Raw genomic sequence first — 20,732 nt, 5'->3', positions numbered from 1 at the left:
AAGGACTTCATTTTGTACAAGACAATAATTCCCTTTATTCTCCAAAGCTCATTAAGTACGCACAGTCAATAACAAAATACTCCAATTTCTTTTTTTATATAAAGTAAGCAGCATTTTGCTTCTTCCCCGGGTAGATAACAAAGAGTGACAATTGAAATGCAGAGAGAATGCATCCCATGAAGTTCGGTATTTCCATGAAGGGATCCTGCAATAGCGTTCCATACACGAACCATTGGCACGATACCACCAGGGAAGCTGCTATCACGGGAAAGGGCAAAGTGTCTGCATTTTTTTCCCTGATCACATGAACCTGAAATTAATTCAACAAGAACAATTAACTTCTTTAATAACGAGAGCAATTAAATTCTGTAATTAAAAACACTGAATTGTTCATGGTGAAGCTTTGATTCCTTCGATGAAGCTCCTCCCAATAATAAAAATGGAGGATTACCAGCATGGTCAAGGGCGATGCGAAGAATAGGATAGTCAGACTGCAGCTGAGAAGACCCACATGCTTAGTAGCCTCTATCCTGTCTGCGTGAACAATACTGTAGATATAAACTGTAGAGATGAACAGAATAGCCCCCACAAACTGTTTAAGAATTAAAGTCTTCTTAACACTGTACAATGCAAAAATGGCGATGTATAAAAACTGCAGAAGAGTCCCAAATAAATTGACACAAATGACGAAGAAATCGTCGATCATCTGTCCATATCTCAGCCAGAAGCTACATCTGAAAACAATCATCTCTATTAATTAATTCAATTAATGAATCGACATGGCTCGGTTGAAGAGAGTGAGGCAAAACCGAAGAAGACTTTCAACATTTTCTCCAGTCGTCACAGCTGAACGAAAAAATCATTTAAAATCATAAATTAAGTTCTAGCCAAGTCCATCGGATTAGGAAGGGCTCTTTTTTTTAAGTCATTAGTAATGAGGTGATATTCCCTCCGTTCATGTCATTTCGTCACGAACTTTAGGGGTCACGAGCCCCCAGTTGGTCATATGCTCCTTCTAATCTGTCCTGAGTATTACACCTGCCCCCTCTTCATGCTGGGGTGACGTAGTATTGACTCGAGTGACCCTCATTAGGCTTAGGACGGCACACTGCAGTCCCACAAACGGTCAATAGTATATTGGTCAATAAAAACGGATAACTAGAGGTCTCATGACAGGGTGCCCAGAGTCATAGTAATATAAACAGCTGGTAATTACGGTTAAAGGGAATAAATTACTACTTGAGAGAGGAAATTATTTTTGTATAATATTCATTCATTCGGAGGACCCTAATTAGGTCTCACTGGCACGAGTTGCTGCTCTTGAGGGAGACTATGCTGGACATAACCTTAAATGAGATCCATTAATGATTTTTCATTATTCTTAAATTTCTTTTTAATACAATGGATTGAAAACCACTGTCTATCAACTTAATTGAGGTTAATATGCCCTGCAAATATTTCTCTCGATCACAGAAATGGGCATTGATGAGGCCCTCAAGTCCTCTCACGAATGGTCGAACAGTTTTTGACAATTTCATTTAGATCATGAAATTCATTAAATGCAACAAACGAAGAAGAACGTCCTCTGCACACGTACCACTTGTTTCATGGAGTTATTTATTTTTTTTTTCAACTCAATGGCAGTTTAATGGATCATTAAAACTAAAAAAACACGTCTCCATTTTGCCCCACTCACTCCTTATATCTGTTGACGTCCCAACGATCAATCAAGAATCAACTCACGACATGAGACATGTAATAAATGCCAGGGCAGAGGCGTCTCCAGTGGTCCCATTCTTGATATATTTTCTGCACACGAGACTGTCAATAATAATGAAGAAGCAAATATTCAGTCGGCGTAATTAGTGCAATTATCAAGGTTTGTTTACACTTACGTGCCAGCTAGGAACTGTAAAGCTGTGCAAATAGAAGCAGACGTTGCCAAAAGATCTCTAGCCGCCGTCGACACCATGGCACGTCCTCATACCTCTCCCATTCATCAGAATAACAAATAACTTTAGAGATATAAATGACGTGTAAACAGTCACTGGATCAACAAATAATTACGAAAGGGTAGACGAATATCATGAGGGCCTGAATGTCCCACCAGGTTCGCTGATGCTAACCTCAATTTTCAATAGCGAATTATATCTCCGTATATCGCATTGCCAATGCCCTGAAATGCGTATTTGGCTCAACAAAATTTTTGACAATTGTGTCATCAGACTTTCACGTGAAAACATTTTTATCCTAGATTCGTTGATACTTTGGGAATTTTACTGTAAATTCAAGGACCTCCATGGCAGTTAATAGATACAATGCATTCAAATATTTTTTGTGTCAACGATACACTGTTGTGAGTAATATTTATTGAATGTAATTTTTATTTGCGAAATTGAGGCTATTGTATCGATAAATCAGATTGCTGGGTGATCTGCATGCTGAGAGCGGGATCGTTTCAAAGATTTTACTGACAATTTATATTTTTCCTGTAGAAGAGCAAAGTGATTGTGGATTTTGCGAAGTGATGAACATTCACGAAGAAGTTTTTGTATTTGATGAAATCTAATTTCTGTATTTTATTATTATTATTTTTTGATGTTTGAGAAGATTAAGAACTGACTTTTTAATTATTCGAGAAGTTTTCATATGTTCCATGAAATTTAATTGACAAATTTGAGGAATGAAAATTTAGAAATGTATTTTCAGATCTTTTTGATTTTCCGAGGGTGAGGGTTCGTCTGGTGTTATGGGAATTGAAAACAAAAATAAAACCTGCCAAAAATCAATAGATTGATTTTGTCAAGGGCGATAAGACTAAATTTGAGTTTCATATCTCAGTGTTATCAGTTTAGTCTTTACAGGTGGGGTCGTAATAACATGTTACGTAGAAAATTTGTTTTTCGGGTAAGATCTTCAAGGAATTTTGAGAAGAATCATCAGATCTCCCTGATCCCCCAAAACTATTCTTTAAAAGTTTTTCGAAAGAATGTTTTTTCCTGAGGATGTTCTGAATCTGACGTTGGACAACTTCCAAACGAAAATTGTCTTCCGAAGAACCGTTCACTCTCTCATTACCTCCAACTCAATTACTCATCAAATCACGATAATTTTTCAAGCTCCAATAACAATTGCAGATCGCGCAGATTCAGCGAAACCTGAGCAATGAGGACAGCATCCAAAAAGTACATCGTTTCCATCCGGACGTAATCCTGAGTCCATCGAGTCGCAACGAATGCATAAAAAGACTTCAAAAAGCTCAGACATCGACGAGTTTGCCATCGGAGAATCAGAGAACAGCAGCTGTTCTCGTTCCCCTATGTATCTACAAAAATGAAATGGGTCTTCTCTACACCTTGAGATCAACGAAACTGCGGCAGAACAAGGGACAGGTATCCTTTCCTGGAGGTATGCGGGATAATAGCGATAATAGTTTCGAAGAAACTGCCCTGAGAGAAACATGGGAGGAGCTGAACATTCCAAAGGAAACAGTCGATGTCTGGTCGAGTGCGAATATCGTTGGACGAAGGCACATTCATGTTATGCCAGTATTGGGTTACATCGGTCACGTGGATCCTCAACAATTGAAATTCAATCCACATGAAGTTGAAGAGGCATTTGTCATCAGTTTACAATCGTTATGTGATCCCAATCACTGGGGATTCACTCAGTTTCGTAATAATTATACACTGCCAGCTTATTCAGTCGCGGGACGAAAAATTTGGGGTCTCACAGCACTGATAACACATATCATTATGAAGGCTCTTTTGCCTGATGTTTATCGACATAAACTACAATTTGTACAATCCATTGAGAATTACGCTGGAAAAAACGTCTGAGTGAAACGATTTTGACATTTGCTATGGAATAACTGCTGAGGAATTGCTACCATTTCAATTATATCTTGATTTCGAATGGAAACATTGTTCAATTATTTATATAAAAGAAGAAATTGTATTTATAAACGCCAGTTTTTAACGAAACTTAATTCATTATTTTTCAATTTTACTCATGAAATTAGCTGGAACATTCGACAACTGGAAATAGTCCAAAACAGAGTATCCGGTCGGTAAAATACCAGCTCGAGTGTAGACCTTTCAAATTACACTTTCTAAAATCTAATCTGGAAATTATCCATGAAATGACTTTCCAAAATATTAGGAAACCTTGAGAAGTTGTGATATCGATTTGAATGAAATTCTCAAAATCTGTGAGTTTCATTAGTGACTTTAATTGAAAATCAGTCACTTAGACAATGAATCTGAATCAGACCGACGCCATGACTAATGAAATAATTCGATATGGCCTCTCGTAGCCTCAATAAACCCCAATTAATACCTCGAATTCTATAAACCTGAATCATCAAGTTAAAGTCGAGTCCCAGCCCAAATGGTTTGATATTTCCTACTCATCGTCGTTCGTTCACCTTCGTCAATCTTCGTTAGATCCTGACTCTACTGCGCACGCGCAGAAAAACTGCAATAACCAAAGGGTGGAGTAGGGGCTAAACCAGGGTCCCGACAGTGGAGTCATCAGTTTTCGCTTTCCACAGTCCGTATAGTTACAATATTATCGACAAATCCTCCCATAAATTCACCCAATACATGAAATTAATACGGAGAACCGTAAACAATCGTGTTATCCAGCCATTGTCCAGTGAATTGTGATAGTTAATCATAAGTTTAACCAACAACAATAATTTTTATCGCCGAGTCAACAGTCGTAGATACTATGACTGTGTGCTCTGGAATGTCATCGATGAAAGCGTCATTACTGCTTCTATTCACCATTGTATCAGTCACGGTAAGTTGTAATTTTAATTTATTATTTATAAATAATTTACGACGGAAAAATGTCAGGAGTGTTCACACGTCCCTCCGATGTGCCCCAACAGGACAATATTTATCCGACTCAAACCCCATAAAATGACCTGTCTTGAAGTCTCCCTGAGGAATGCCTGACAAGACTCGCGATTAATTTAATAATCTGTCCTTCTACGTCTGTCGGTCTTCCTTGACGGCTTCGCATGCCTTGAGCACTTTACAATAGGCCGACGTTAACCGTTTGCGAACTCGATGTACGTGACGGGGTCGTATCAAAGATGTCCGGACTGATTCGTCCTTGATCCTATACGTTTAACACTTCCAAGTGATTGATCATGGTTAAAATCGATGCTGTTGGTGGAACAATAAGAATAATTAAAAAATTCTTGTTTAGTCTGCTGACTAATGGAAGTGGGTGATGAAGGGGGCTTTATCATTAATCAGAACAGCTTATCTATTGGTCATTCCATGATTCGTCATGGAATAATGATGAATCTTCATAGTTTTTGTTTGTGTTTTATTCGATTGGTAATGACAACATAAACGATCGTAAATTCCAAACAGACAAAAAACATTCAGGTGAGCCCAAAGGTGAAGAAATATTTTTATGCCGTCGGTGAAGTGGGCGGGCGGTAGTGGTGGGGGAGGGGGGGAGGGGAATAAATGGCGAAAAGAGCTCAGATAATTTCTTAAGGGGGTGTTTGGGTTTTATCACAATTGATAGATTCAATTAAATTCAGTTTAGTTCTTTTATGTTACAAATGTTTTCTTTGTTTTACATCGACTCCTGCCCTTCACAACTGATAAATTTTGTGCTATTTTTTATTTGCGCATTTTAAACCGTTTGGGTTACTCTTTATAAATAGTAACATTGACGTGAAAAAAAAAATTTTTAAAGTTTTATTGGTCTAAAAAACAGTTGATAAAATTGACGTGAAAAATCGAAGTTTTGCAAAACTTGACTAAAAATTTAGAAAAAAACCTACGACTCTGGCGATTTATGAGTCATCGATAAATGATAAAACATGGCAACTAGATAGTTTTATCTATCTGATCCATCGTTTCCCAGAAATCCGCCAAAGACATGAAGAAGGAGAAGATATCGGCAATAAGTCCTGTGAACCGTCGTCATCGCTCTGTTGACCTTCAAAAAAATTATAAATTAATTTTTTTCTACTAGGTCATCAATGGTGAAGATGGCCACTGCATCTGGTATGGTTCCTGTCACAGAGATGCACTGGACCATGCCAAGTACTGTCCATACTCCGGCCCGGCCAAGCCACTGGACCCCGAGGGACAGGGGTTCCTAGCAAAACTCTGTCCCCATATGATTCAGGCACCCGGTAAAGAGATCAAAACGTGCTGCAACACAGAACAACTGAAGATTCTCGACCAGAACATTCTTCTAGCTGCAAGTATTCTGTCACGTTGTCCCAGCTGTCTCGGGAATTTGGTTAAACATTTCTGTGAATTTACGTGCAGCGAGAGTCAGAGTGAATTCCTGAATATAACCAAATTTGGGCCCAATGATACGTATATCGATGGGGTCGATCTTTACGTGACAAATAACTATCTGGAGGAGACTTTTAAATCTTGCAGCAGAGTTTCAGTTCCCAGCACTGGCCAATTAGCCTTTGACCTCATGTGTGGGGACTGGGCATCGAGTCATTGCACTCCTAAGAGGTGGTTCGAATTCATGGGAGACGCTGCGAACAATCCTTATGTACCATTTCAGATTACGTACATTGGGACGAATAAAAAAGTTGGAAATTTTACACCGATGGATCCGAATATCACACCTTGCAGCAAACCATACAATGTAATGTTCAATGTTACAAGAAAAAATGGGAATGAATTTCTTTTTCTCCCAAAAAATTTTACTCATTCAATTTTCATAAATGAAATTTTTTCTGACAGTCGACAACAGCAGCTTGCAGTTGCGTGGACTGTGAAGAAAGTTGTCCAGTGCCACCACCAGCTCCTCTGCCCCCCAAGCCGTTCAGTCTGTTCGGTTACGACGGATACGCAGTAACAATGACCATAATCTTCATCCTCGGAACCCCATTATTTCTCCTGTCGATCGTATGTTTCACCAATCGAAAGACGATAGGTAAGTGAAACACTGATACAATCAGTTGATTTTGGTCTTTGGAGTGTTACAAGAGACTTCTCAGCGTGAGAATTGAAATTAATTCATGTATTCAGCCGAGATCCTATCGTCATGGCTGGGGTACATATCACATTTATAAATTTCCTTATATTTCCATCCAAGCCTGGAACCATTTGCGGCTTAAGGTCTAATTTTACAACCAAATTATGATTGTCCTGCGTCATTTGCGTACTTACAAAATCGCCAATGTTCAATTTATGGAGCAGACCTCCAATGTTATTAATATCAGAGCCCAACAGCCGACAGTTGTGGCGCAAATACGACATATACATTATTATTTGCGCATTCCAATTCGCATAGATCTAATCCACACCTTCATTCACGAAACAAAAGAAAATAAGAGAGCAGATAGAAAAAAACAATGTTTTATGGTGCGTGCGTAGTTGCAAGGGGCGAGGAAGTAGGGAGACAGGTGGGTAGACGTCTCACCGCTGGTTTGCATCACCCTGGAGATGGTGCACGTATTGCTCTGGCTGCTGATCAGGAGGACAGTCCACTGCAGTCGAAAAGATCGAGTATGTTTTCTCGATGGTTCAATCTCTCTCATTCTGCTCTATTTTTACATTCCATATTATTTCCGCTTCTCTCATTGTCACTAACTGCCTGTTAGTTTTACATTGCGTGTCACTCACATTATTGTACGTTATCCATATTTTTTTTTTGCTAATTGTTGATTGCATCGTTTTATATTTATATTTTTTTTTCAGCATCACCGTTTGTTTTATTTATTTTTATACGAAGGGGTAATCCATGCCACGGATTCCATACTTCTTGCTAGTCTCGTAATCTTCTAGTAATTTTTTTAATCATAATTACCCCCTCGTTTTTATCCACAAATTTGCATTAATCAGATCTACAATTCTATAATTATGTAGTCAAGTGATTGCGATAAAAAAAAATCTACTGCATTGCTCGACTACCTAATGCTTTTCAGCTCATGTGATTGTTACTTGCTTCGCATATATGTCCCCGCTCCATGTTGAATCCAATTGACAATATACAAATCTCCAGGTGTCACATCAGCTGATGATTTACCTAGTGGCCTTCAAGAAGAGGAGTCCACGATGATCGAGAAACTGGGAGCAAATACAGATAAATTTCTTCAGGAATTTTTCTGTGCATGGGGTGTCTTCTGCGCCAAACGACCTGTCGAAGTTCTCCTCATGAGTGCTTGTGTAATCATCGCCCTGGGCTGTGGCATCAGATATACTCACGTGACAACAGATCCAGTGGAGTTGTGGGCATCAGCGACATCGAGATCGCGAGTGGAGCGACAGTACTTCGACAGTCATTTCGAGCCCTTCTACAGGAATGAGCAGATAATAATATCAGCTGTGGGACTTCCTAACATCATTCATAATACATCAGACGGCATGATCAGCTTTGGCCCAGTCTTCCACCGAGAATTTCTGACGACAATCTTGGAGCTTCAGGAAGGAATCAAAGCCATCAAGACTAAGAACAATTACACTCTAGCTGATATTTGTTTTGCTCCTATGACAAATGCTTTCACTGGGCCCCCGACAGTGGAGAAATGCACGATTCAGAGCATCTGGGGATACTGGACCAATAGCATGGAGAGATTCAACGAAACAGACGAAGAACACGGTTACACTATTAATTATCTGGACCACTTTAAGACCTGCACAAATAATCCGTATAATTCAGAGTGTCTAGCTCCTTATGGAGGTCCCATAGAACCAGCAATAGCTGTTGGAGGATTTCTGTCACCAGGACAATCCCTCAAAGATCCTCCCTACGAGAAGGCAACTGCCATTGTCCTGACATTCCTGGTTAATAACTATCACAACAAATCAAAGCTCCAGCCGGCGATGGAGTGGGAGAAAACTTACATTGAATACATGAAGAATTGGGTCGCCACGAAGAAGCCCAGCTACATGGACGTTGCATTCACCTCTGAAAGATCCATTGAAGACGAGCTGTACCGAGAATCACAATCAGATATATCAACGATTCTCGTATCTTACATCATCATGTTTGCTTACATCACTGTTTCACTGGGGCAGATGAAGTCCTGTAGTCGTTTGCTGATTGATTCCAAGATCACCCTGGGCCTTGGAGGTGTTTTAATAGTTCTAACATCTGTGATATCCTCGGTGGGATTGTTTGGATTCATTGGACTACCAGCGACATTGATTATCATTGAAGTTATACCGTTCTTGGTGCTCGCTGTTGGGGTTGATAACGTTTTTATTCTTGTTCAAACACATCAGAGAGAGGGCAGGAGACCTAATGAATCGATTCCAGAGCACATTGGCCGGATCCTGGGTCAAGTTGGCCCCAGTATGCTCCTGACGAGTGTCTCTGAGAGCTGTTGCTTCTTCCTTGGAGGCCTTTCAGACATGCCTGCTGTCAAGGCTTTCGCCCTCTACGCAGGAATGGCACTTCTCATCGATTTCTTACTACAGATCACGTGTTTCGTGAGCTTGTTGACCCTGGACACTCTTAGATATTCGGGAAATAGGATGGATGTCTGTTGCTGGATTAGAGGATCGAAGAAGGACAGTGGAGAGGAGGTCGTCGATGGAGTTTTATACAAAATTTTCAAACTCGCTTATGTTCCATTTTTACTGAAGAAGTGGGTGAGGGCTGGAGTAATGGTGATATTCTTCGGATGGCTGTGCACGAGTATAGCAGTGGTGCCTCATATTGAGATTGGCCTTGATCAGGAGCTTTCCATGCCCGAGGACAGTTTTGTTCTGAAATATTTTAAATCTCTGAATCAATATCTGTCGATAGGGCCGCCCATGTACTTCGTGGTGAAAGGGGGACTGAATTATTCGGATACAGAGACACAGAATTTAATCTGTGGCGGTCAATGGTGTAACTCTGATTCATTGGGTACTCAGCTGTTCATCGCTGCTCAACAGTCCAACATAACTTATGTTGCCAAACCAGCTTCCTCGTGGCTTGATGATTATATTGATTGGAGTCAGGCGGACAATTGCTGCAAATACTTTCCAGGAAATAATTCTTTCTGTCCACATGAGAAATTTATGTGTACGAATTGTCCTCAGAGTATCAACAAATTGGGAAGACCTACTAGATCGCATTTCGAGAAATATATTTCTTATTTCTTGAATGATAATCCTAATGATCAGTGTGTGAAGGCTGGCCATGCTGCGTATGGACAAGGAGTTAATTATAAATTAAATCCTGCTAATAATTTATCGCAGGTTGGAGCCTCGTATTTCATGACTTATCATTCGATTCTAAAGACTTCGGCTGATTACTATGAGTCCATGAGAGCTGCCAGGAAGATATCGGATAATATCACGAATATGATTAATAGTCATATGGAGGCTGCCAACCGTAGTGAGAGGACTGAGGTATTTCCTTACAGCGTTTTCTACGTCTTCTATGAGCAGTATCTTACTATGTGGCCGGATACGTTGAAGAGCCTTGGCATTTCCCTCTTGGCCATATTCTTGGTAACGTTCTTCCTCATGGGATTGGATATATTCTCGTCGTGTGTAGTTGTCATCACTATTACTATGATCATGGTCAACATTGGTGGGTTGATGTATTGGTGGCATATTACACTTAATGCTGTGTCGTTAGTTAATCTTGTTATGGTAAGTTTTATTTGATAAGGAAAACAAAAGAAATATTTAGTTCACAAAATAATTTCTATGATTTGATTTCTTTTAGGCCGTTGGCATTTCTGTGGAGTTCTGCAGCCATCTCGTTCACTCATTTTCAATGTCAGTTAGAGCAACAAGGCTGGAGAGAGTTGCTGATGCTGTAACGAACATGGGAAGTTCAGTATTCAGTGGAATAACACTCACCAAATTCGGTGGAATAATCGTACTAGGCTTTGCAAAGAGCCAAATATTCAAAGTGAGTTGTGAATAAAATTGTCAACGATAAAATGAGAAAGTTATTGGCGCCCTTGAACGCCAAAAATAGAAATCTAATGTAAACAGGATTGACCAATCTTGTCGTAATAAATTTGTTAATTCTTTTTCCATTATATTTTATGAAAATCCACACAGATGACTCTAAACATATCTCTTAATCTGTGTTCCAGGTATTTTACTTTAGAATGTATCTGGCAATCGTGCTGTTTGGTGCAGCCCACGGTCTGATATTCCTTCCAGTTCTCCTGAGTTACATAGGTAAAATTGGATTATTTATTTTGCACGATCCATTGATTGTTTAAACGCATTGCACGGTAAAAATAAATTCACGAGGAGTTAAAACTATTTTTATATGCTTTCGGTAGGTGGGACACGACATATTTTGTTTAGCACGGGTGTAATGGATGTTTAGAAAAGCAAATAAAGCCATGAGCCATTTTTTTTTGTTTATATCGATAAAGATGTACATTGAGGCTCAGGTCTATTAAGTTCTCAACGTAATTTTTTTTTTCTCGTGTTTTTGATGAATGACAATATTCTCTGATGAGTTGACGGTTAAAGCAACAATCCGTTCCAGGCTCACCTATGAATCGAGAGAAATTGGCCAATCACAGGAGAGCCATGCGTGGAAATCTGGAGAACGTGCAAGAAACCTCATTAAATCATCGAGTAAGCAAAACAAATACACCCACTACACCCATCACAAGTACATTCCGAGCTCTCGATTGTGATAGATAGGTAGGCAGTCTATAATTTTCAGTTAATTATGCGCTTGTCGTCAATTATTATTTAAACACTGACGTTATCTGTCAGCAGAACAATGACTTATTCCTAATCACTCTTGAGCGTTTAGCAATCTGTGGAAATACTAACACACGTGCGTAATGTAGGAGATATAAATTATTGGGTTTATGTGTTGTTTTTTGTTATGAATGTAGGCGTGATGTCCCGCCGACGTAACGCAAGAGGTCGACTCCAATCAGGTGGATTTACCAACGAGATCGCAGGCGGTGTACTCGTTGATGCCACGACACCTCCTGTCCAGAATATTTCACACCCAACAACTTCCTACGGCAGTGTAAACAGCGATCCTAGGTAGAAATTGACGTTTTCACATTAGGGAGATAATTGCAATGTTGGGAGAGAGATGGGGTAATATAACCATTTTTCACTTTTTTTTTTTATTGTTCACGTGTTGAAAAATTTAATGGGTAAGTCTGGTCATTTCTGGGAGATCTGATTGACGGATTTTTGAGGGAAAAAGGGTTAGAGGGTTTTTTTTTATTATTTCAAAAGTTTATTTCATGATAATTTATTTGTCTCGGCAATGCCAGGGAAAAATGGAGAAATTAATTGAATTTTGATTACAAATAAATTAAATTTTTCCACACGTACTATGAACACTCAGAATAGGTATTTTGAAGTCAACAACAAGAACTCTATTTTTCATGGAATTTGAAATAATTTCATTTACTAAACTATTAACGAGTTCAAACAGTCGAAGATATTTTTGTTGCACTTTATCTTTCTGAAAAATTGTCTAAATAATTATATTTTTGTTTTCGTAATTTATTGTCAAAAAAATAACGGTTTATCAAACTGTGTTCACGATAATGGCATACACATCAAATTCAATACGAATTTATTTAAAAATATGAGAAAAATCATTTCGCAACATTTCATCTCAGTCGATCGTACATTACGATAAAATAAATTATGAATCATCGCTGATATTATTAACCGACGTATGACGGAGCAATAATTTTCATGCAACTAGTTTACAATAATTTCAGCTATTTGGTATTCATTCGTGTGTGTGTTAAACGTTCGGGGCTGGCTTCAACAATATTATTTTCAAATACACGTGTTTTATTAGCCTAAAATTATTGAAAAATTTGTTGTCTGGAAAGACAAGTTGCTAAGTATTACCAAGTATTGCGAATTGAGAAAAGATGAGAAAAATCAATTGTATCTTAATTGTTGTTGTGTCGCTTTTCATTTGTCTCTGTGGGAGGTACATATTTTTCAGCTTGCATTTAATCAAACGTCGTAGTCTTCAGCGTATCTCTCAGGCATAACATCGATTTATCGTGAAAGTTATTTCACATTCGAGGTATAAAGGGTCTAACGTCGGAATTTCGAATCTCAAATAGGAAATCTTCCGAGAAAATTTCCTCCTCTGGGGCATAAACGTTACGTGAAAAATAATTGACGTGTATTTAATAATTTTATACTGCTGCGCAGAGATTTATTGAAAAAAGGTAAAAATAAGCAACAATTCAAATAAAAATTCATTGCGAAGGAATTTGACTTGTAATGCCAACTCATCCCCTCGTTTCCATGAATTAGGATTCAATTCATTGTTCAAGTCACGACTACAATCACTTAAATAAATTATCCCCATTATCGTGATCGAGATACATGCTGTGTTACTGATATAATCATTTTCATTATATAAAATTCACCGATAAAAACAACTGGAAAGAATTTTGTACTATGAAGAACGTAATTTTTATACAAAAAATCACTTCAACTGATACAAAGTTAAATCTAATGGATGCAGTTTATTGTTAATAAATTGAGTAAAGGTACGGGATTTGGATGTAAATTAGTAAAAATAAAATCCTACTAGGGGTATTTGTGGCATAGAATTGTAATTTAATTCTCATATTATCGTCACTGGGAACGATATCGTCCGGTTATTGTTGATTTTGATTGCGTAGATAATGTAATTGCCACAGTGTAATTTCATTTGTAAAATTCTGTTGAAAATTTAATGCAATTCGATGAATGATGGAAAAGTCTCTGTGAAACTATACGCCAAGCATTGTAATCTTGTATATAGTGATGTGAGAAATAAATATAAAAAAAGGCATATCAAATAGCGATGATACGAACATTTATTTATTTATTCATTGTCAACGTAACAAATTGTGATTTTTATTTGAAATGAAAGTATTAATAATGCTTACTGGATCCTGAGACTCACTACGAGTTATTCGAACGTTCTCTCACGTCATTAATTTATGGTCTAATTATTTCTCTATCGAGTTAATTAGTCGTTTTGTACATGTCGATATGGATTTTTTTGATTGTGAGGGGCTTTCCGGGGGATTGAGGATTAGCAGGTTTCTCGTAGAGGGCCGAATAGATGCACTGCTGGACAATTTTCGTCGGGATTCCCTAGGAACTGGGCGTAGAGCTCTTGGTAACGCGATAAAGTCAGTCCACCTCGTTTTCTGTCGTCGTCTGTCAACAAATTTTGATATGCCTCGTCCAGAACGTCGACACTGTCCACTGGCATTCGACTCACACAGTTGTATCGAAATTCATCGGCTGCTATTACACCATCGTCTGCAATTTTTCGATGGACAGTTTTTATCAATTTTTCCTCAGTGTATTTTTTTAAATTGTCAGCACAAGGAATTTATCAAAATTTAAAATGAAAATATGAACAAGTTGTGATGCATTGAAAATTCTAAGAGATTATTTCTTGGAATTGTATCGTATTTTGACACGATTATATGCAATAAAAATAGAGAAACTCACCGTTAATGTCCACCAATTTGAAATGACTATCAATAAACATTTTCATAGCCTGAGGAAAATCCCGGTAAGAGCGTCCAACGCAGCTCTTCTGTACAGCCTCTTTAAACTCCTCTACAGTGACAACTCCGTCCTTCAATAAAAATACATAACAATAACATAAAGCCCGGCTATCGATGCACACATCACCACATACCTTGTTGAAATCCGCGAGTTCTGCGATTTCTTCCCATAGCGAGAGCATTATGTGAAGATTCTCCTGATATCGATTATAATTGAAGTCTCCCTTTCCCTCGATCAGCGTCATTTTCAGGGCCATGCATTCGAAATCGTGCTGATCGAGAACTCCATTATTATCGATATCTAATGTATGTAATATCACATGATAGCATTAATATTAATGGAACGCTCTCAGGAATTTTTAATTTTTTATGGAATTTATTCGCTTGAGGTACCGTAACTTGAGAAAAAAAAATTTCTGTCCAATATTTATTTACAAATTTATATTCCTTGGGTTGGGTCAGTCCCAGAGGAGCTTAATTAAGTTCAAATGATGACAGCTTTATTGCTCTTGAGGATGACTGTGCTACAGAAGATCTCAAATAAAATCCGTTTATGATTTTTTATTTTTGAGGGAAGAATACTTCTCTGAAGTTAATTAACTTTTGGGAAAACTTTTTTTTCTCTCAGGGTAATCTTGATAAATAAAATATTTGTGTTCATGATTATTCTCTGAACTATTTCGTTCAGGTGCTTAGACATAATGCAGAGTATATAAATGGAATGCAGTGAGTACTGACCATATAGGAATTTGACAATGAAACTAACACGATTATCCCAACTATATGCCATTTCGGTGAACTATTCACAGAGCCACTTGTTGAGAAACTGTTTTTCACGAAGAAAAAAATAACTGTATAAAAAAATCAGTGAACTTGGGACGTAGATAAACAATATAATTTATGGAATCAGTGTCAGAATGGGAGTAAAAAGGGGAAAGACTCGAAGATTTAATGAGGAGGACAACTGAGAAATAATCTCGATCTGTACCGTACGTGGGGAGATTCGGGAGTGATCTAAGTTTAGATCTGAACATCTCAAGAGACCGGTGTTCAGTGGGCATTGCATATATATTCATTACAGCCGGAAGAGACACTGAGGTGTATCAAAGTGTCTGCGACACAGTCATTGCATCTTATCACAAGTCCATTTCCAATTTCTGAGTAACTGGTCTCTAATACATCCAACAAAGTTTGCCAATATTTTGCCAATTATTTACGGATACGACCTCGAAAGAGTCTCCGCTGTTTGTTTCTAATTTCAAACTGAGGTCGAAATTTACATGATCACGGTCGTCTTTTCAGACAAGTGTCTACCCCGCTCTCCTTTTTCTTTCTAATCCTCTTTTACAATTGGTGTCAGCGATGTATTTTTACGTGCGACAGTTGCAATGGACATTTCCGTTTGTGTTTGTTATTGGGTCTGTAAACATGGGATTTCGAAATTTATGAGATATTTAGGTGGTTTTGGGGGGGAATTGGAAGTTTATGACTGTTCAGTTTTATTTATCTGAGGGTTTTTTTTGGGAGATTAGTCGATATACGAAAATAATATTTATTGGGTGTTGAGTGTATCAATGGGTCTAGTCTATTTTTCCCCCATTCATTATTCTCGTTAGAGAGTCTAATTGATTCTGAAATGAAAACAAAAAGATTATGGAATATTTTTTGTACAAAATCCGATTTTCTCAGAGTCAAATAACTTCCAGGGGAAGACACTGACCGACAAATGTTTCTACATCTTACAGAAGTCTATCACACTTTATTCATCTTCCCCCCTCGTAAATAAATACATTGATAAGTAATACAAAAATATTATAATTACTCATTGAATTTTACATATTCTGCAGGTAGCTCTTGGCAAATTTCTTGATTTCTCCTTCATCTGAAAGTCAGCGACAGTTGAAACGAACTGATAAGCCGAATATGAATAAAATTTTGCATTTATTCTGTTCATATCTCACCTATGATTCTCTTGTCCATAATCAACTGATGAATAGTTTTGCAGGTTCTGGTGAAGCCCTCCTTATTCGGCATTGGTTTCGATGGATAATATTTCATAAGATAATTCTTCAACACCTCAGCAGTGCCAAATTTCACAGCCTTTTCCAATTTTCTCTTCTCATTAACTTCATCATCACCAGAAATTCTATTTTTTCCTTTGAGCTTATCATCTGACGTTGTATTCGGTTTAAACTTTTTACGTGATTGATTATCACTGGGGCTGTGTGAGGTCTTGCCAAATGCTCGTTTCTCTACTTTGTTTGACATGTCAGTGCTACATGTATTGTGATCCACTGAAAGCAATTGTTCTGACTTGGTACCAGTGGATCGTAGGGGATTTGAGTCATGAGTCGTCTTGTCCTTCGTCAGATATTTCAGAATAGAATTGTTTCCTTTCTCTGTCGAAGACTTTGAATTTCTCCCAGTCGTTTTGGCACCTTTTGTCTCAGTCTTTTTAGTGTTTTCAGGTTTACTAATGATTTCTGCAGCCTCGGAAAACTTATTACTATTTTTAGTCGTAATATCGTGGTCGAGGATGAGTTCAGAAGCTTTTTTAAAAGCAGAAACTGTTTTGAACCCGCTATTGACATTCGTCTTACTCCTGGAAATGTCGTTGACCTTTTGGCTAAACTCATTTTTACCAGAATGAGATATTCTTCTCTTATGAGTAGTCTCCGGACTGTTAGTAACTGAGAGAAATTCAGACGCCATTTTGAATCCACAATTAACATTCTTCTTGTGGCTGGAAACATCATTGACATTTTGGTTGGGTTCATTCATCCCAGGATGACAAATCCCTTTTCTATCACTTACACTTAGAATTAATTCAGAGGCTGTTTTAAATCCAGAATGAACCTGATGTCTGCAATTATCGTCAGCAGTGAGACTAGATCCATCACTTCTTAATTCATCAAGACAATCTCTCTGTCCTCCGGACTCCTGCAACTCTCGAAAATAATCGTACATTAAGTTATTCTTTGTGGCCGTCTTTACGTTGGAGAGAACCTGCGAGATGTCTAGCTTATACTTGTTGGCCAATTTTGTTCTACAAAGGGTCATATACTCTAGCTCTCGGGCGATTTCTGCTACGTGAGATTCTGGAATTGTTTCTGAAAGAAATTCCTTGAAAAGTTTATAATTACTTAAAAGAGCTGCTGTGAGTTGTCCATAGCAATGCTCCCTGATCTGAACGGTGAGTCCCTTGACTTTTCTGTCGGTGGACTCAGCTGCATGGACCTTAGCATTTTTAGCAGCTAATAAATTCTGCTCTCGAATTTGGTCGTCACTACAGGTATTCCCTCTTCTCAGTGCAAATTGCTTGTCGATCAGGTCTTTAGTCTCTTTTTTCTCGATGGCCATGAGCTGCTCCCTGGACATACCTCCTCCTTGCTCCTCTTCATACTGGTAATCGTATTTTGGCATGGAAATCCCCTCTAAAACTGATCGGGACTTCTGGAATTTCTGGGACTGACTCGTTTCAAATCTCTCTATTCGATCTTTTAACGATTGCTCATCTTTACAAGCATCACAACGATCTTTGCAAACAGGTGGACTATCGCCAAAGTATTTTGAGAATATACTGTGCCGACACTTAGACTCGATACAATATGCAACCATTTTTTCAAAATTTTTATTCTTCTGTTTAGCAATTTCCATTGTTTGCCCTGGCTCAACAGTTTTTATTAGAAAATCAATGGCTCTGTACTCCTCGTTACTGAAATAAATTCTACATGATGCGGGCTTTCCGTCTCTCCCGGCTCTACCAGACTCTTGATAGTAAGCAGCTACACTCTGAGGGACCGTCCAATGGGCCACGAATCTGGGAATCGAAAATAAAACGATCAAGAGCACTTATTTGAGAGTTTCGGACGAGGGGTGAAACGAGCTTTCTGTCGACATTAATCTCTCGGAATCGGTAGAGTGAAATTTCATGATTTTTGCTGTACTCAATCCTCTTTTCTCAAGCTTGAAAATGAGACGTAACTTGCTCAAATTTGATCGTTTGACCCGGAGATATGAAGCTTTTAGAAAAGGTCGTTTTACCTCACCCTTTTTGCACGTGTGAGATTAAATCCAATGACGGATTTGGGGCAATCGTTGTGGCACAGAATTTCTCATTATGCTAACCTAACTGATCCTTTGTCCACCCCCATTCCAAAGCTGCAGGTTGCTGCAATCACTGGCACATCGCCCGATGTCCACCTATCTTGAGCCTCAGATCGACATTTACTGTTGAGACCTAGAGGAGAACGAGAGGGAATTGGTGAATTGAATTATGAGAGTTTATTTTTTCTCCTGGGGTCAGTGACTTACTGCCGTGATAAGCTAGGGTCGTTATGCCAGCCTCGGTGAGTTTTGTCGCCAGGTATTCAGTAGCTTCCTTCTTCCTGCAGTAGATGATCCCACAGTTCTTGTTTTCTTTGGAACCGAGGGATTGAATTATGAATTTTTTTAGGTGTTCTAGGGGGTCAGGGAGAATGTCGGTAAACCACACGTCGTAGTAGAGGTTCTCCCGGAATACTGGAGAGGAGAATGTTATCGGGTTCATTTTCAGAATTTTGAAAATGTCGTCCACTACCTGAAATTGCGATTACACCACCATGAAAACATTTGAAGACAATGATTTACGATAACATCTTGTGACCGAAAAGTTTGCAAGAGGCAAATGCTTTTTAGGTGGAGTATTTCTGAAATGCTCTACCTCTTTTGCGGCAGTTGCTGTCAATGCGACAACAGGTACCCCTGGTAGTATCTCTCTCAAGACCCCCAGCTTCCGATAACTGGGCCTGAAATCGTGTCCCCATTGGCTCAGACAATGGGCCTCGTCCACAACGATATAAGAAAGTGCTTTACTCCTGTGCATTTTTGTCAATAAGTCCTAAAAATCGATGGAATTAATTCTCGATCACCTAATTCACTCTCAACCTGACCCAACACATCCAGAGGGCTCTTCTACCTGAAAATGCTGTTGGGTACACATCTCAGGTGTGACATAAAGCAGCTTAGTCGACGGTTTCTTGAACCCCAAGTCCCTGACAATTGCATTTCTCTCCTTCACGAGTGTTTTTGAATTCAATGCATGAGCCTTGATGCCCTTGTCATTCAGAAAGTCAACTTGATTCTGTGAAAAATCATTCTGTGAATACTCATCCTCAGTGTGTCGGAATAAAATTATGTAACATCGATTTACGAACTTTGACAAGTGCCAGAAGTGGAGAAATAACAAGAGCCACTGAATTTTCTCTGAGAGCAGCTGGTAATTGAAAACACAACGACTTTCCACCACCGGTTGGCATGCACACGTAAACGTCCTGTTTCCCTGAAATTCGATGATCCATTGAACATTTATTTAATTAATTTCCAATCTACTCGTAATTTATTCATTTATTTATTCTACTTTTCATTTCATACTGACACTGCACGAAGAAAAGAGCCATAGTAGAAAGAACTATTTAAATATTCACGTCTAGCAACAATTATTATAACTTAGTAAGCATTACTATGCCACAGTAATCATTACTATTGCCACATGGTCTTAGTTACTATAGGGCAATGCAGTTTCTACTTCTCTGTGAGGTAAAAAGTATGATGAAAGACAAGCAGAAAAATCATTTAAGACAAAATATCCATTATCATAGTAATCTCTACCATTCACTTCTCTTCGTGTGGACAATTTTTGTGGAATGAAATAGATTTTTAAGGAAACAATACAAATTTAAAAAATACCTATTTTACCCCACCCCCTGTACTGAATATATTTTTTTACCATTGTGGATGGCTGCAACAGCTCGTGCCTGAATATCACTTTTAAAATCATCGTAGCCAAATAACTTCTTCAGTGCTTGTCTCAACATTATTTACACTGATTTAATGACTGGTAACAATGCGAGGGTTATCTCACGGATGACAATGGTTAATTGTCTGGACGACTAACCCATTAGTCGATGTCAACATAGAGACGAATGGGGATTAGCTCCTTGCAAATAGATCGGAGGGTTATTTGATTATTTATTGAAGGAAATTTGTAATTATTGTGAACACTGTTTCATATGTTTATTTTTATTGAGTGCCGAACGTTCATGATGTTCACGACAGCCTAGAGAGGGCCATTCTTTACTCACGGATGGAACACACTGACATTTTCATGTTCAAATTTCGGTCTGGTGGCGTGTTGAGCATTGAATTGGAGTTCAATTCCGGTCAGGGTCAGGGTTTTGGGAGTTTTTTCTTCTATTAACTGTGGCTTCTC

At 38.5% G+C, this 20,732-nt stretch overlaps 5 protein-coding genes across 11 annotated transcripts; 2 read left to right on the top strand and 3 right to left on the bottom strand.

Moving 5' to 3' along the window:
* Window positions 1-10: 10 nt before the first annotated feature.
* LOC135169264 (sugar transporter SWEET1) lies at window positions 11-2,115 on the bottom strand. Its single transcript, XM_064134103.1, has 4 exons — window positions 1,896-2,115; window positions 1,744-1,821; window positions 452-734; window positions 11-310 (listed from the first exon to the last, which is right to left on the bottom strand). The coding sequence occupies exons 1-4, from the start codon at window positions 1,970-1,972 to the stop codon at window positions 95-97; spliced, it is 654 nt and encodes a 217-aa protein (XP_063990173.1). The 5' UTR covers window positions 1,973-2,115; the 3' UTR covers window positions 11-94.
* Window positions 2,116-2,148: 33 nt separating this feature from the next.
* LOC135169263 (mitochondrial coenzyme A diphosphatase NUDT8) lies at window positions 2,149-3,983 on the top strand. Of its 2 annotated transcripts, none has more exons than XM_064134101.1 (2): window positions 2,149-2,356; window positions 3,138-3,983. In XM_064134101.1, the coding sequence occupies exons 1-2, from the start codon at window positions 2,300-2,302 to the stop codon at window positions 3,837-3,839; spliced, it is 759 nt and encodes a 252-aa protein (XP_063990171.1). In that variant the 5' UTR covers window positions 2,149-2,299; the 3' UTR covers window positions 3,840-3,983. The 2 variants fall into 2 exon arrangements, with proteins under 2 accessions (XP_063990171.1, XP_063990172.1); XM_064134102.1 differs by lacking the exon at window positions 2,149-2,356 and adding an exon at window positions 2,749-2,907.
* Window positions 3,984-4,489: 506 nt separating this feature from the next.
* Window positions 4,490-13,756, top strand: LOC135169258 (NPC intracellular cholesterol transporter 1). Of its 4 annotated transcripts, none has more exons than XM_064134091.1 (9): window positions 4,490-4,803; window positions 6,004-6,642; window positions 6,741-6,933; window positions 7,377-7,508; window positions 8,005-10,589; window positions 10,666-10,854; window positions 11,045-11,132; window positions 11,452-11,543; window positions 11,813-12,058. In XM_064134091.1, exons 1-9 carry the CDS (start codon window positions 4,732-4,734, stop codon window positions 11,816-11,818), a joined length of 3,996 nt encoding a protein of 1,331 aa, XP_063990161.1. In that variant the 5' UTR covers window positions 4,490-4,731; the 3' UTR covers window positions 11,819-12,058. The 4 variants fall into 4 exon arrangements, with proteins under 4 accessions (XP_063990161.1, XP_063990159.1, XP_063990160.1 ...); XM_064134089.1 differs by having other exon boundaries at window positions 11,452-11,612; window positions 11,813-11,951; XM_064134090.1 differs by lacking the exon at window positions 11,452-11,543 and having other exon boundaries at window positions 11,813-13,756.
* LOC135169265 (sarcoplasmic calcium-binding protein 1) lies at window positions 12,149-15,487 on the bottom strand. Its single transcript, XM_064134104.1, has 4 exons — window positions 15,221-15,487; window positions 14,617-14,783; window positions 14,424-14,553; window positions 12,149-14,228 (listed from the first exon to the last, which is right to left on the bottom strand). Exons 1-4 carry the CDS (start codon window positions 15,270-15,272, stop codon window positions 13,996-13,998), a joined length of 582 nt encoding a protein of 193 aa, XP_063990174.1. The 5' UTR covers window positions 15,273-15,487; the 3' UTR covers window positions 12,149-13,995.
* Window positions 14,648-20,720, bottom strand: LOC135169260 (ATP-dependent DNA helicase Q5-like). 3 transcript variants are annotated; one of them, XM_064134096.1, is made up of 9 exons: window positions 20,250-20,715; window positions 19,678-19,802; window positions 19,440-19,604; window positions 19,185-19,361; window positions 18,797-19,061; window positions 18,611-18,722; window positions 16,444-18,302; window positions 16,305-16,364; window positions 14,648-14,783 (listed from the first exon to the last, which is right to left on the bottom strand). In XM_064134096.1, the coding sequence occupies exons 1-8, from the start codon at window positions 20,335-20,337 to the stop codon at window positions 16,315-16,317; spliced, it is 2,841 nt and encodes a 946-aa protein (XP_063990166.1). In that variant the 5' UTR covers window positions 20,338-20,715; the 3' UTR covers window positions 14,648-14,783; window positions 16,305-16,314. The 3 variants fall into 3 exon arrangements, with proteins under 3 accessions (XP_063990166.1, XP_063990169.1, XP_063990167.1); XM_064134097.1 differs by lacking the exon at window positions 14,648-14,783 and adding an exon at window positions 15,789-15,902 and having other exon boundaries at window positions 20,250-20,716; XM_064134099.1 differs by lacking the exon at window positions 19,678-19,802 and having other exon boundaries at window positions 20,250-20,720.
* Window positions 20,721-20,732: the final 12 nt, after the last annotated feature.

This window comes from Diachasmimorpha longicaudata, chromosome 14 (genome assembly GCF_034640455.1).
Source record: "Diachasmimorpha longicaudata isolate KC_UGA_2023 chromosome 14, iyDiaLong2, whole genome shotgun sequence".
NCBI lineage: Eukaryota > Metazoa > Arthropoda > Insecta > Hymenoptera > Braconidae > Diachasmimorpha > Diachasmimorpha longicaudata.
This window is presented reverse-complemented; position numbering and strand designations above follow the sequence as displayed.

Coding starts and splice junctions, on each gene's coding strand:
- LOC135169264 (XM_064134103.1), bottom strand. CDS start 1,972: ATGGTGTCGACGGCGGCTAGAGATCTTTTGGCAACGTCTGCTTCTATT. Junction 735..1,743: donor TTTATTACATGTCTCATGTC/GTGAGTTGATTC, acceptor GATTGTTTTCAG/ATGTAGCTTCTGGCTGAGAT. Junction 311..451: donor CATCGCCCTTGACCATGCTG/GTAATCCTCCAT, acceptor AATTAATTTCAG/GTTCATGTGATCAGGGAAAA.
- LOC135169265 (XM_064134104.1), bottom strand. CDS start 15,272: ATGGCATATAGTTGGGATAATCGTGTTAGTTTCATTGTCAAATTCCTA. Junction 14,554..14,616: donor AACTCGCGGATTTCAACAAG/GTATGTGGTGAT, acceptor TTTTTATTGAAG/GACGGAGTTGTCACTGTAGA. Junction 14,229..14,423: donor CAAATTGGTGGACATTAACG/GTGAGTTTCTCT, acceptor GAAAAATTGCAG/ACGATGGTGTAATAGCAGCC.
- LOC135169258 (XM_064134090.1), top strand. CDS start 4,732: ATGACTGTGTGCTCTGGAATGTCATCGATGAAAGCGTCATTACTGCTT. Junction 4,804..6,003: donor TCACCATTGTATCAGTCACG/GTAAGTTGTAAT, acceptor TTTTTCTACTAG/GTCATCAATGGTGAAGATGG. Junction 6,643..6,740: donor CTTGCAGCAAACCATACAAT/GTAATGTTCAAT, acceptor TTTTTCTGACAG/TCGACAACAGCAGCTTGCAG.
- LOC135169260 (XM_064134097.1), bottom strand. CDS start 20,337: ATGTTGAGACAAGCACTGAAGAAGTTATTTGGCTACGATGATTTTAAA. Junction 19,605..19,677: donor CACTTCTGGCACTTGTCAAA/GTTCGTAAATCG, acceptor GATTTTTCACAG/AATCAAGTTGACTTTCTGAA. Junction 18,303..18,610: donor GTGGACAAAGGATCAGTTAG/GTTAGCATAATG, acceptor TTCGATTCCCAG/ATTCGTGGCCCATTGGACGG.
- LOC135169263 (XM_064134101.1), top strand. CDS start 2,300: ATGGCAGTTAATAGATACAATGCATTCAAATATTTTTTGTGTCAACGA. Junction 2,357..3,137: donor TGTGTCAACGATACACTGTT/GTGAGTAATATT, acceptor TAACAATTGCAG/ATCGCGCAGATTCAGCGAAA.